At 33.6% G+C, this 13,455-nt stretch overlaps 1 protein-coding gene across 1 annotated transcript in view; it reads right to left on the bottom strand.

Moving 5' to 3' along the window:
* Nucleotides 1-757: 757 nt before the first annotated feature.
* Nucleotides 758-13,455, bottom strand: part of LOC106618850 (uncharacterized) — a 49,926-nt gene continuing 37,228 nt past the window's right edge. The window contains exon 9 of the mRNA XM_070106558.1: nucleotides 758-1,056. Coding sequence (XP_069962659.1) covers nucleotides 881-1,056 — 176 coding nt within the window. The 3' untranslated portion in view covers nucleotides 758-880. The remainder of the gene's footprint in view (nucleotides 1,057-13,455) is intronic.

Here is a 13,455-nt window from a genome sequence, read left to right as displayed (position 1 = left end):
AAATAAACTTTCTAAACCTGTAATAATTTGAAAATTTTATTTTAGCGCATATCAAATTTACAAGATAATCGACTTTAAGTCTAAATCTAAGAATGAGCCATTTTTTCGATATACACTGGTTATATTAATTTTCCTAAACTGTAATAACATCAAAATGTTATCAGAAAAATTTATGTTTTTCAGTATATGCGGTAACTTTCTCGAGTTATTTATATACAATTTACTAGAATATCGACTTTGATTCTTAATCTAAAAAAAAAATGCAATTTTGCAACTTAAAATGATTTTTTTTTATTAAGATATAGAATTCAAAAAAAAAAAAAACAAATTAGCTTTAAATTTACGAAAAAATGTAGTCCTTTTTTTCAATGTATTAATGAATCAAAAAAAAAACAAAGAAATACTTTTTTAAGTAGTTAGAAGCTAGATATGAATTTTTATATCTGATAATAAGAGATAGGAAACTGTAAGCCGAGAACCTTCCCGTCACAATGAAGAGCTCATACTTGAAGAGACTTTCTTAGAGGTGTCTATCAACCAATTCTTCGGAGTACCAAGCGAAAAAAAGCGTTCGTGTTTTTTGTTTTGGTCCACTCTAATGCCCATGTCAATATTTTCTAATAAAAAGGCAACCTACAAGACTTAACTTAGACAATAAGTGTGTTTTTGTTTTGGTCCACTCTAATGCCCATGTCAATATTTTCTAATAAAAAGGCAACCTACAAGACTTAACTTAGGCAACGGAAATAGAAAAAAGTTTAATTTACTTTTGTGTAATATTTATACAATATGGTATTTATATTTTTTGTACATACAAAATGTTCTACTGATTTAAAGGACTGAAAAAATATTATCTCAAAAATGAATTATTAAGTTTTATTTAATATAAATCATCCACAAAGGTTGTAAAAATTTTTGCAACCAATTGATCATCGATTGAAACATTTTCTGAATGAATTTTTTTATTCTCACTTCTCGAGTTAGTTTCAGCAAAACATCTAGCGGGACATGTTACATCCTCACTGCTTGTATTCCTCGCTTCTGAAAGTAGGGTTTCTATAATTGAATATACAAAAAATTTAAGTTTAGTAGTTTTATTATATTAATGCAAGACACATATGTGAGTAACAAACAAGATTAAAATTTATGTATATCTATTAGAAAATTTAAAAATTTGTTATACTGAAGATTATATGCAAGATAACGCTTATGCCTGATTCACATAGAACTTTTGCTTCGCTTTGCATCAGACATGTGCTTTGAAAGAAGAACGAAGCAAAATGTTGAGTCATTATCATCTTTTTACACTTTGCCAAGCAACACAGCAAACCGTTCATTCTGACATACCCTTATTACCTTAGTGACGTCATAGCTACCTTCGCCCAATCTCATTTAAGTTAGATATATGAAAATCTTTACATACACAAAATATTAACTTTTGCTGCCATCAACTGGCTCTTAGACTAATAACATTATAATAGATTCTTGATAGTTTATGTTTTTTTTTTTGCTTTAATATTCAAATATAACTATTTAATTAATTTTTAAACTGTTAGCTCAAGTACCACAAAATTTAACATTAACTTAGTAAATCAAATAAGAAATAGTTGTCAATATTATTGACTTCCAATTGAAAAACGGTTTCTTGTAAATCGGAAAAATCCGCCAAATAGCTCTCAGTGCTTGAAACACACACTTTATCATTTTTATTAATGATCGTGATTAAAAATATTTACTTTTTATAGCTGCTTTCGATTCGCCATTTCTCTGCACGATATCTTTGCTCGCGGCTATCTTGTAAAACAAAAACAAAATCATTTAAAAGCAACTACAAATTTATCAAGAGAGTATGCTAATATCTCAATAAAGTGCTATAACCGATATCGTCAATGTAACCAAGTTTTGTATAATTAAGGTATATTTATTCTCAAAAATTAAAACAAAACAATTTTTTTTTTGGTTTTTAAAGACTTAAGGCTAAATAAATTATAATTAGTTATAGAAAAAAAGACTAAGAAGTTATTTTAAAACTTTTTTTTAACGCGGAATTTCACCACCACAGATGGGATCGCAATGCAATTGCGCATGCAAGTTAACGGCAGCCTCCACACAGTAGCTTTACGCTAATTATAAACAACACTGTATCTTTTCACTTAGCAATAATACAGCTTTTTAATAAGCATCTTTGCTTTTTTAAGTAATCAATATTCTTTTTCATTAAGCTAAGACCACCCACAAAATGTAAACAATAAAACCAATTACTGAATAAGCGAATATTGTAACTGACACTTATTGTAAGAACTAAGCAAATAAGAAAATTGTATAAATAAGAGTAAATTGAAATAAAGAGACCAGTTATCCATCAGGATCACTCAAACTATCGTATTTGATTTCTTCCGCGCGTCCGCGGAATTTATATATTTTTTCATACTTCCTAATCGAAGGAAGTTAATTGGCGCCCAACAACGTGGGGCATGTGTTACATCTGTTTAGTGATATCCTAGGCAAAAACAGAGGGAGAAAATAGCAAGTATCCCTAGCCGCAAGGACAATCACAGGGACGCGTGTCGGAACCGCAAATCTAACAATCAAGTATCCTCTCGGGAGGAGAAAAGTAAAAAAAAAAACCAACATTTATTAGGAGAAAAAATGGTTTACAACAACATGAAAATTCCTGAATTCCACAATGAATAAATGTTTTACAAAACTTTAAAATTACTAAATTCGACAAGTGAATAAATGCTTTACAACAACACTACAATTTCTAAATTCCACAAGTGAAAAAATGTTTTACAACAACATTAAAATTTCTAAATTCCACAAGTGAATAAATGATTTACAGTAACAAAAAAAACTATATATAAACAGCTAAGCCGAAGCGTTGCCAACGAGGGACACAATTAATTAAAAACAAAACGACCAGGGAAGCTAAACAAACCCCTTTAGAAAAGGACGAAAAGTAGTAAATTAATACTTTAATATAGTTATGATATATTTAATTTAAAACAATAAAATTGTATACAAATTTTGTGAAATAATCCCAATAATATAAAATATTTTAAGCCTAAGTACTGTGAGCATTGTAAATCTGAAACTTACAAGTACTCAAATTTATAAAAACAAAAAGTATGTTATTAATGAAGGCTCGACCAGCCATATAACAAATATTTTGAAACCGCGATTCCCCACCGAAAGGGGGACTCTCCGGTTTATAACATAAACTCAATTCTGAGATTCTGAACTCGAGACCCTTCAGAATAAAAGAGTTTTATTTTCTAGAAAGGATCATAAATTATAAAAAAAAGCATCTTGTAAATGATGCCATCCATATAACAAATATTTTGAAATCGGGATTCACCACCGCAAGGGGGACCCTCCGGTTTATAACATAAACTCATTTCTGCGATTCTGAACTCCAGACTCTCCAGAATAAAAGAGTTTCCTTTCCTTGAAAAGAGCAAATAATTATTATAAAAAAAAACTAAAAATATTGTAAATATATATTAAGAAACTGTATGTCCAAAACTTTAAAAGTTTTAATAAATAAATAGAAAAAAACAATGTGTCCGAAACCTTGACAAATGACAGTCGCCTCAAACAACAAAAAATGAATAAAATTTTAAAAATCTTAAAAGATGAAAACATAGAAGAAAAATTTTTTTTTTCAATGGCATTTTGGCACGACCATATTTTGCTTACGCGGCAACCGACCAGCTCATATTATAGAACAGGAGATGAGCATTTTGCGACAGGGCACTTATTCAATTATTTAATACTATAATAAGGTTAATGAAAAATTTGCTTTATTAGCATTATTAGCTTATTAATAAAACGATAATGACTTACGGATCGGATAGTGCTGTAACTAAAGAATTAAACGCAAAAAATAGGTGGGATGCGTTGCGTATATTTATAACAGGTCTAAATGTAAATTTAGCCAATATATTATTTTCACTATCACCAAGTGATTTGCCAAATGCGTTGGCAAAAGCACAAGAATTAGAATCAAATAATATGCGAGCAATTTTCGCATCACAATTCGGGAAAAATCCGAATTATTACAGACAACGTACTAACATCAATAACGGAAATTTCAATAATATTTTACAGTTTCCACAAACCCAATTTCATATAGGCTACAACCAAAGGCCCTTCCAACAAAACATTTAGGCAAGACCTATCTCAATGGATCCAAGTACTCGAATCCAAAACCGACCATATTATAACGTAAATAATAATGTACAGAATACAAAAATAAATACTACAGATAAAAGACCATATGCCAGTGCACAACTAAGTAATCAACAACCAAAAAAACCACAGAGGATAAATAATATTAAAGAGGATCATTTTTTAGATCAAAACTAACTCTGCCATATATTTTCTTACATGACAGGGTTAATGGCCAAAACTTTAAAATATTAGTATACAAATTTCTGAAAGAAATTAATGCAGTGATCAACTTGAAAGAAAAACAGTTGATTAGAAATAATGAAAAGGAAGAAGACATATTTAGCTTAGGAGATGAATCTGAGCGACATGAGAATAAAGGAAATATAAAAGATGAAAACATTAAAGAAAATACAAGGTGCGTTTCAAAGTAAACAGTAAAAAAGTAAACTCTAGTGGCGCCATCTATATGTCGACTAGTGCGTTAGAATCTGCTATCCTTTATCGACTTCCATTACAAATTTCATGACATGGAAGTGAAGTTATTGCGTAGTGTCAGTATGTTTTTGTCATCGGTGCGAAAATGAGCTTCGAACAAAGAGCCAACATTAAATTTTGTTATAAAATTGGTAAAACTTTTACCGAAATTCATTGATGAAACAAGTTTATGGCGATGACTGCCTATCCCGTAGCAGAGTGCACGAGTGGTTTCAACGTTTTCAAAGTGGTCGTGAGGACATAAATGAGAAATGAGCCGAAACCCAAAAAATTGCGCCTGGAGGAGTCAAAAGTGAAGACAATGCTGATTTGTTTTTATGATTCCAAGGGTATTGTCCACAAAGAATTTGTTTCACCCGGCCAAAACGATAATGTGGTATTCTACCTTGGAGTTTTGAAGCGTTTGGTGCGCCGTATTCGACGTGTTCGGCCCGAATATCGCGAAGATGGAAGTTGGCGTTTGTTGCACGATAATGCGCCGTCTCATCGATCGACGCTTGTGGGCGATTATTTGACCAAAAATCACCTTTTAACAATCAACCACTCCCCGTATTCACCTGATATGGTACCGTGCGACTTTTCTTTTCCTTTTCGGAAAAATGCATTTGCCGATGAAAGGAAAGCATTATGCAGACGTAGAGGCCATTCAAAAGGCTTGCACCGGCATACTGGCGGCCATACCGGGCATCGAGCTAAAATACTCATTCGACATGCTTTTGGACCGTGTAAAAAGCTGTATTAAAGCAGAAGGAGACTATTTTGAATAAAATTAATTGATTTTGCCGATAAAACGATTTGTTCTGTCTAGATTTTAAAAGTCCTGTTTACTTTGGAAAGTACCTTGTATAATTACTTTGGGAGCTGAGACTCATAAAGCACCAGCTGAAGATTTATACCAGCACAATGAATATATTAAAAATAAAAAATTTTAATGAAGCCTGAGGACATCGAGAAAACTGCATTTTCAGTAAATAATGGAAAATACGAATTTTTAAGAATGCCATTGGCTTAAAGAATGCCACGTATATATTGATGATATAATTGGTTTTCACGCAACTTAGTGGATCACATAAAACATTTGAATCAAGTAATCAACAAACCTAAAAAATCTAATATGAAAATATCATATCAAAGTCAACATTTTTTGAAAATGAAGTTGCATTTTTGGGATATATAGTTGCAAAAGATGTATTCAAACCGGATCCGCATAAAAGTTGAAGCGATTTGTAGTTTTTCATTACCAAAAACAGCACGACAACTTCGAAGTTTCATTGAAATGATTGGATATTATAGAAAATTTATCAAGGATTTCGCAGCAATAGCTAAACCATTAAACAAACATCTATCAGGAGTAAATGGACATGTATCTCAGCATATATAAACGCAATTTTAGCATTTGAAAAATTAAAACAATTACTAACCAATCAAGTAGAATTAACTCAAGCAGACTTTAATAAAAAATTTATATTAGCAACCGATGCCTCAAATGATGCATTAGGTGGTGTATTAAGCCAAGATGGAAAACCTATTACATTTATCTCTAAATCATTGAATTCCACAGAAAAGAATTATGCAACGAATGAGAACGAACTTTATGCCATAGTTTGGGCATCTAAAACTTTAAGAAACTACCCTTATGGAGTATCAGATTAGAAATACATACAGATCACCAACCTTTGACTTTCGCAGTCTCTTCGAGAAATCCAAATGTAACAAGTAAGGAAGGGCCAAGTTCGGATGTAACCGAACATCTCGCAAAGCCAAATGGTACACTCGTTTTAGATTTCTTTGGGGATCTGGCCGCCTTGTGCTATGTTGGCCGATATTTTCGGTAAAAAGTCAACTATAGGCACTGGGGTCCACATATTCAGTACCTAGGGGCTTGAACAGTTTTGGTTCAATTTAGATAATTTTTGGACACAAGGTGGCATACTTTAAACGTATTATTCACGCAAAGATATAATCATTGTTGCTTGGTTTCCATACTGGAAAGTGAAAAAATTAGATGGAATTTAAAATGATGTTATATTGGAAATAGGTCTGGTTGTTATCCTATTTCGCCCATTTTCGTATTATAACATAGAAATATGAGAAGAATATTATGTACCGAATTTGGTTGAAATCAGTTAAGCAGATCCCAAGATATGGGTTTTCTCGCCCACTATCTAATTTTGAACGTGGTTCCTATAAAATCATCTTATACAATCCCAGAGATAAAATTTAATGTTTCTGGTTTGTTTAGTGCTTGATTTATCGCGCTTTTAGTAGTTTTTAACAGTACTGTCATATGGGGAGTGGGCGGGGTTGTCACCCGATTTCACCCATTTCCATACCGTCGATAGAGATGCTAAAAACAGTTGTTCCCGGTGAATTTTGTTATTATAGCTTCAGTGGTATAGGAGATATGCACATTAAACTTATTAGGGTGCGGGACCAAGCTCACTTAAAAAAAAAATAAACTGCAGATGCCCCTCCATAATGTGATCCTGTAGAGTATTGTATCTTGTTGTGGAGCTTAGTTATGGCAATTTATTTGTTTTTGATCAATGGCGTTTTGTGGGCGTGGCAGTGTACCAAGAAACATGTGTACCAAGTTTCATAAAGATATCTAAATTTTTACTCAAGTTACAGCTTGCCCAGAGGGACGGACAGACGGACGGACGAACGGACAGACAGTCACCCGGATTTCAAATCGTCTCTTCATCCTGATCATTTATATAAACATAATTCTATATCTAACTCGATTAGTTTTTGGTGATACAAACAACCGTTAGGTGAACAAAACTATTGTACTCTGTAACAACAAGTTGCGAGAGTATAAAAATGAAAAGATGGCATACTATTATTGAGGAATATGCCCCGAAAATGATTAAAAACCCGGAAAAATTAATATAGTCGCTGATGACTTATCCCGACAAAACTTAAATAATATAACTGATGATTCATCAGAAATGGACACACAACATTCAGCAGAGAGCTCTGATAATTCACAAATTCAAGAAACTAAAAAACCATTGAATCAATTCAAGCAACCAATTCTTCTTAGTAAAGGTCGCTTTATCATTCACGAATCTATTAATAATTTTAGTAAACCAAGGCATATTATTGAATATGATACACTTGAAAGTTTAATGACTATTCTAAATAAATTCTTACAACCAAATTTTGTAACTGCAATATATTGTACACCTGAAGACTTATATAAAATAAAGGTTAAATTAAAAGAAACATTTACTAACAAGTTTTTATTTAAAATAAATTTTCCTTTGGATATACCAAACAAGGAAGACCAGGGAACATTAATGGAGCAAACGCATAACACAGCGCACAGGGGCTTTGACGAAAATATTAAACAAATCTCAAATGTTTACTATTGGCCAGAAATTCATACACAATTTAAAGAATACATTAGAAAATGTGAAATTTGTAATAAAAATTAATATGATAGACATATATAAAAATACCTATTGGAGAGGTCCCTATACCTAAAGAGGAGGGAATACAAATACACATAGATATATTTTATGCACAATCATTAAAATTCATTACATGTATCGATAGTTATTCAAAGTTTTTGGTTATTAAACAAATTGAAGATAAGATTAATTTAGAAAATAAAGTGTTAGAGATATTACAAGGGTTCCCTAATGTAAAGAGAATAACAATTGATAATGAACCAGGATTTACTACGGTACAATTTAAATCCCTGATGCAGAGACTTCAGATTGAAATTTATTTCTGCAAAAAGTGGTAAAAGAAGATTTAGGAAATAAGGTTACTATTAACTACAGAAATAGAATAGTACACAAAGATAATATTAAAGCTTGAATATGTCATTCAAAATGAACACGGACGATTGACTATAACCGATTTAATGGACATTTCTAACTTTAAGATATGGCAAAATAAAGATGTAATTGGTATATAATATATAATATTAAGTATTCAAACATTATAAATGATTGCAAATACTATGAAGTAAGAGCAATCACACAAGAAAACGGTTAGTAATTGGCAAAGAAATTGCAAAATGCAAAAAATAATATATTAATATAAAAAATTGAAAAAAAGAAATGATAAACACCTATTGTAAAATTAATAATACAAATAGTTGCCTATCAGAGATTTTGTCCAGAAAAAAAGACAAATGTATAAAAATCAAGACAAAAATAAAGAAATAGATGTAATTAAAGAAGGAGCAATATTAGTCTCTGGAAATAACACAGTTGATGGCTATGTCATAAATGGAGTTTACCTTGTTACTTTTGAGAATTATACAAATATTAACAATGTTATATATGAAAATGTCGATTGTAAAATTTGGAAATGTTTAAAGAACAATCATATTAATAATTTTGAAATTATACAAGATTAAACCATTTGTTCTGTCTTTTTTTTTAAAGTCCTGTTTACTTTGGAACGCACCTGGTAGAATATATTGAAACGAAAAATAAAGAAATGAAGGTTGAAAACATAAATATTTTAGCTGAACGAGTGAAAGTTTTTAAACATCATTCATTTTTATGGTACATACTTGTAATTTTGTTGATAATGTACATAATTTATAGGATTGTAAAACTCTTATTTTTAAAATTTAAACGATATTGAATAAGCGGATATTGTAACTGACACTTATTGTAAGAATTAAGCACATAAGAAAATCGTATAAATAAGAGTAAATTGAAATAAAGAGACCAGTTATCCATCAGGATCACTCAAACTATCGTATTTGATTTCTTCCGCGCGTCCGCGGAATTTATATATTTTTTTATACTTCCTAATCGAAGGAAGTTAATTGGCGCCCAACAACGTGGGGCACGTGTTACATCTGTTTAGTGATATCCTAGGCAAAAACAGAGGGAGAAAATAACCGGTATCCCTAGCCGCAAGGACAATCACAGTGACGCGTGTCGGAACCGCAAATCTAACAATCAAGTATCCTCTCGGGAGGAGAAAAGTAAAAAAAAAAAACTAACATTCATCAGGAGAAAAAATGGATTACAACACCATGAAAATTCCTGAATTACACAAGTTAATAAATATTTTACAAAACTTTAAAATTACAAGTACTAAATTCGACAAGTGAATAAACGTTTTACAACAACACTAAAATTACTAAATTCCACATGTGAAAAAATGTTTTACATCAACATTGAAATTCCTAAATTCCACAAGTGAATAAATGTTTTACAAAAACTTTAAAATTACTAATTAATTATATCGAAGACATATTTAGCTTAGGAGATGAATCTGAGCAACATGAGAGTAAAGGAAATATAAAAGATGAAAACATTAAAGGAAATACAAGGTGCGTTCCAAAGTAAACAGTAAAAAAGTAAACTCTAGTGGCGCCATCTATATGTCGACTAGTGCGTTAGAATCTGCTATCCTTTATCGACTTCCAGTAAAAATTTCATGACATTTCACATGACATGGAAGTGAAGTTATTGCGTAGTGTCAGTATGTTTTTGTCATCGAACAAAGAGCCAACATTAAATTTTGTTTTAAAATTGGTAAAACTTTTACCGAAACTTCAATTGATGAAACAAGTTTATGGCGATGATTGCCTATCCCGTAGTACACGAGTAGTTTCAACGTTTTCAAAGTGGTCGTGAGGACATAAATGAGAAATGAGCCGAAACCCAAAAAATCGCGCCTGGAGAAGTCAAAAGTGAAGACAATGCTGATTTGTTTTTATGATTCCAAGGGTATTGTCCACAAAGAATTTGTTTCACCCGGCCAAAACGATAATGTGGTATTCTACCTTGGAGTTTTGAAGCGTTTGGTGCGCCGTATTCGACGTGTTCGGCCCGAATATCGCGAAGATGGAAGTTGGCGTTTGTTGCACGATAATGCGCCGTCTCATCGATCGACGCTTGTGGCCGATTATTTGACCAAAAATCACCTTTTAACAATCAACCACTCCCCGTATTCACCTGATATCGTACCGTGCGACTTTTCCTTTCCTTTTCGGAAAAATGCATTTGCCGATGAAAGGAAAGCATTATGCAGACGGGAAGGCCATTTATAAGGCTTGCACCGGCATACTGGCGGCCATACCGGGCAACGAGATAAAACACTCGTTCGACATGCTTTTGCATGCAAAAAGCTGTATTAAAGCAGAAGGAGACTATTTTGAATAAAATTAATTGATTTTGCCGATAAAACCATTTGTTCTGTCTAGTTTTTAAAAGTCCTGTTTACTTTGGAAAGTACCTTGTATAATTACTTTGGGAGCTGAGACTCATAAAGCACCAGCTGAAGATTTATACCAGCACAATGAATATATTAAAAATAAAAAATTTTAATGAAGCCTGAGGACATCGAGAAAACTGCATTTTCAGTAAATAATGGAAAATACGAATTTTTAAGAATGCCATTGGCTTAAAGAATGCCACGTATATATTGATGATATAATTGGTTTTCACGCAACTTAGTGGATCACATAAAACATTTGAATCAAGTAATCAACATACTTAAAAAATCTAATATGAAAATATCATATCAAAGTCAAAATTTTTTGAAAATTAAGTTGAATTTTTGGGATATCTATTTGCAAAAGATGTAATCAAAACGGATCCGCATAAAGTTGAGCGATTTGTAGTTTTTCATTACCAAAAAAAGTACGACAACTTCGAAGTTTCATTGAAATGACTGGATATTATAGAAAATTTATCAAGGATTTCGCAGCAATAGCTAAACCATTAAACAAACATTTATCAGAAGTAAATGGACATGTAGCATATGTTAAAGAAACTTTAAGTTCGATTAGAACAGGACGCAATTTTTGCATTTGAAAAATTAAAACAATTACTAATCAATCAAGTAGAATTAACTCAAGCAGACTTAAATAAAAATAATAAAATTTATTACATATTAAATGATGCATTAGGTGGTGTATTAAGCCAAGATGGAAAACCTATTACATTTATCTCTAAATCATTGAATTCCACAGAAAAGAATCATGCAACGAATGAGAACGATCTTTATGCCATAGTTTGGGCATCTAAAACTTTAAGAAACTACCCTTATGGAGTATCGAATTAGAAATACATACAGATCACCAACCTTTGACTTTCGCAGTCTCTTCGAGAAATCCTAATGTAACAAGTAAGAAAGAGCCAAGTTCGGATGTAACCGAACATTTTATACTCTCGCAAAGTCAAATGGTACACCCGTTTTAAATTTCTTTGGGAATCTTGCCGCCTTGTTCTATGTTGACCGATATTTTCGGTAAAAAGTCAACTATAGGCACTGGGGTCCACATATTCAGTACCTGGGGGTTTGAACAGTTTTGGTTCAATTTCGATAATTTTTGGTCACAAGGTAGCATACTTTAAACGTATTATTCACGCAAAGATATAATCATTGTTGCTTGATTTGCATACTGGAAAGTGAAAAAACAGATGAAATTTAAAATGATGTTATATTGGAAATAGGTCTGGTTGTTATCCCATTTCGCCCATTTTCGTATTATAACATAGAAATATGAGAAGAATATTATGTACTGAATTTGGTTGAAATCAGTTAAGCAGATCCCAAGATATGGGTTTTCACCTAAAAGTGGGCGGTGCCACGCCCACTATCTAATTTTGAACGTGGTTCCTATAAAATCATCTTATATGATCCCAGAGATAAAATTTAATTTCTCTGGCTTGTTTAGTGCCTGATTTATCGCGCTTTTAGTAGTTTTTAACAGTACTGTTATATGGGGAGTGGGCGGGGTTGTCACCCGATTTCACCCATTTCCATACCGTCGATAGAGATGCTAAAAACAGCCAATTCCCACAACAGCCGGTTCTGCGATACCGGAATTGACCCGGATTTTATCCGGCCAAGGGCTGTTATTTCGGCGATCTAACCCTGTTTGGATCGGTAAGTTTTAGATTAAGTTTGTCGTCATTGGAGCAACGCCTAGCAGCAGGGTTGCTCCGTATCCTCCTGACCCGTGCTGGCATCGAGTCCAACCCGGGCCCCGAGGAATTCTACTGCTGCGTATGCGCAAAAAGGCTCCATCCAAATTCCACCTCGGTTAGGTGCAATACATGCAATGGATGGAGCCATCTTAAGACCTGCTCAGGCCTTAAGACACACAGGGAGTGGACCACGAGTTACGTGGCCCCATGCTGTCAATAATGCGACATCTGCTTCAACGGCTGTGCAACCTGCACCATGTTCGCGCACTGCGCTGCCACTCCAGTCGAGTGGCCAAGATAGGACCTCCACGGTCCCAAGGAGCTCACACAGACAGCATAACTCCCAATCTGACCAACCTCCCCCCCAACCTTCATCCAGCTTCAATCCTCGTGCGAGAATCACCCAGCAACTCCTGGGTCCTCGCACAGTCTGTTCCATGTGTCAGACCATAATACGCCGGAATGTCACATCAGTCAAGTGCAATTCTTGTACTGGCTGGTGTCACTTTCTGTCGTGTTCTGGTCTGCGCCGTATGTTGCCCCATGCTGTAGGAGCCTGCCCCCGCAATCACATACAGTGGCGTCGCCAACCAACACCACAGTGCGACAACCGCCCATGCGGATAGCACAGCTGCAACAACCACCACCTAGACGCACCCCACTCACCCCTAGGATCACGACTGGACACCCGCGACAAACGCGACTCTTACAATTTAACTGCAACGGACTCCAGAGCAAGATCGAGGAGATTGTTGCATTTATGAGCCGGGAGCGCGTAACGATAGCTGCGGTCCAAGAAACCAAGCTAAACAGCGCTTCAGATCTTCTGAGTTGTGCAGGTTTCAACGTTTTACATAAGGATCGCGAGCGG

This window comes from Bactrocera oleae, chromosome 3, assembly GCF_042242935.1.
Source record: "Bactrocera oleae isolate idBacOlea1 chromosome 3, idBacOlea1, whole genome shotgun sequence".
Classification (NCBI taxonomy): Eukaryota; Metazoa; Arthropoda; class Insecta; order Diptera; family Tephritidae; genus Bactrocera; species Bactrocera oleae.
This window is presented reverse-complemented; position numbering and strand designations above follow the sequence as displayed.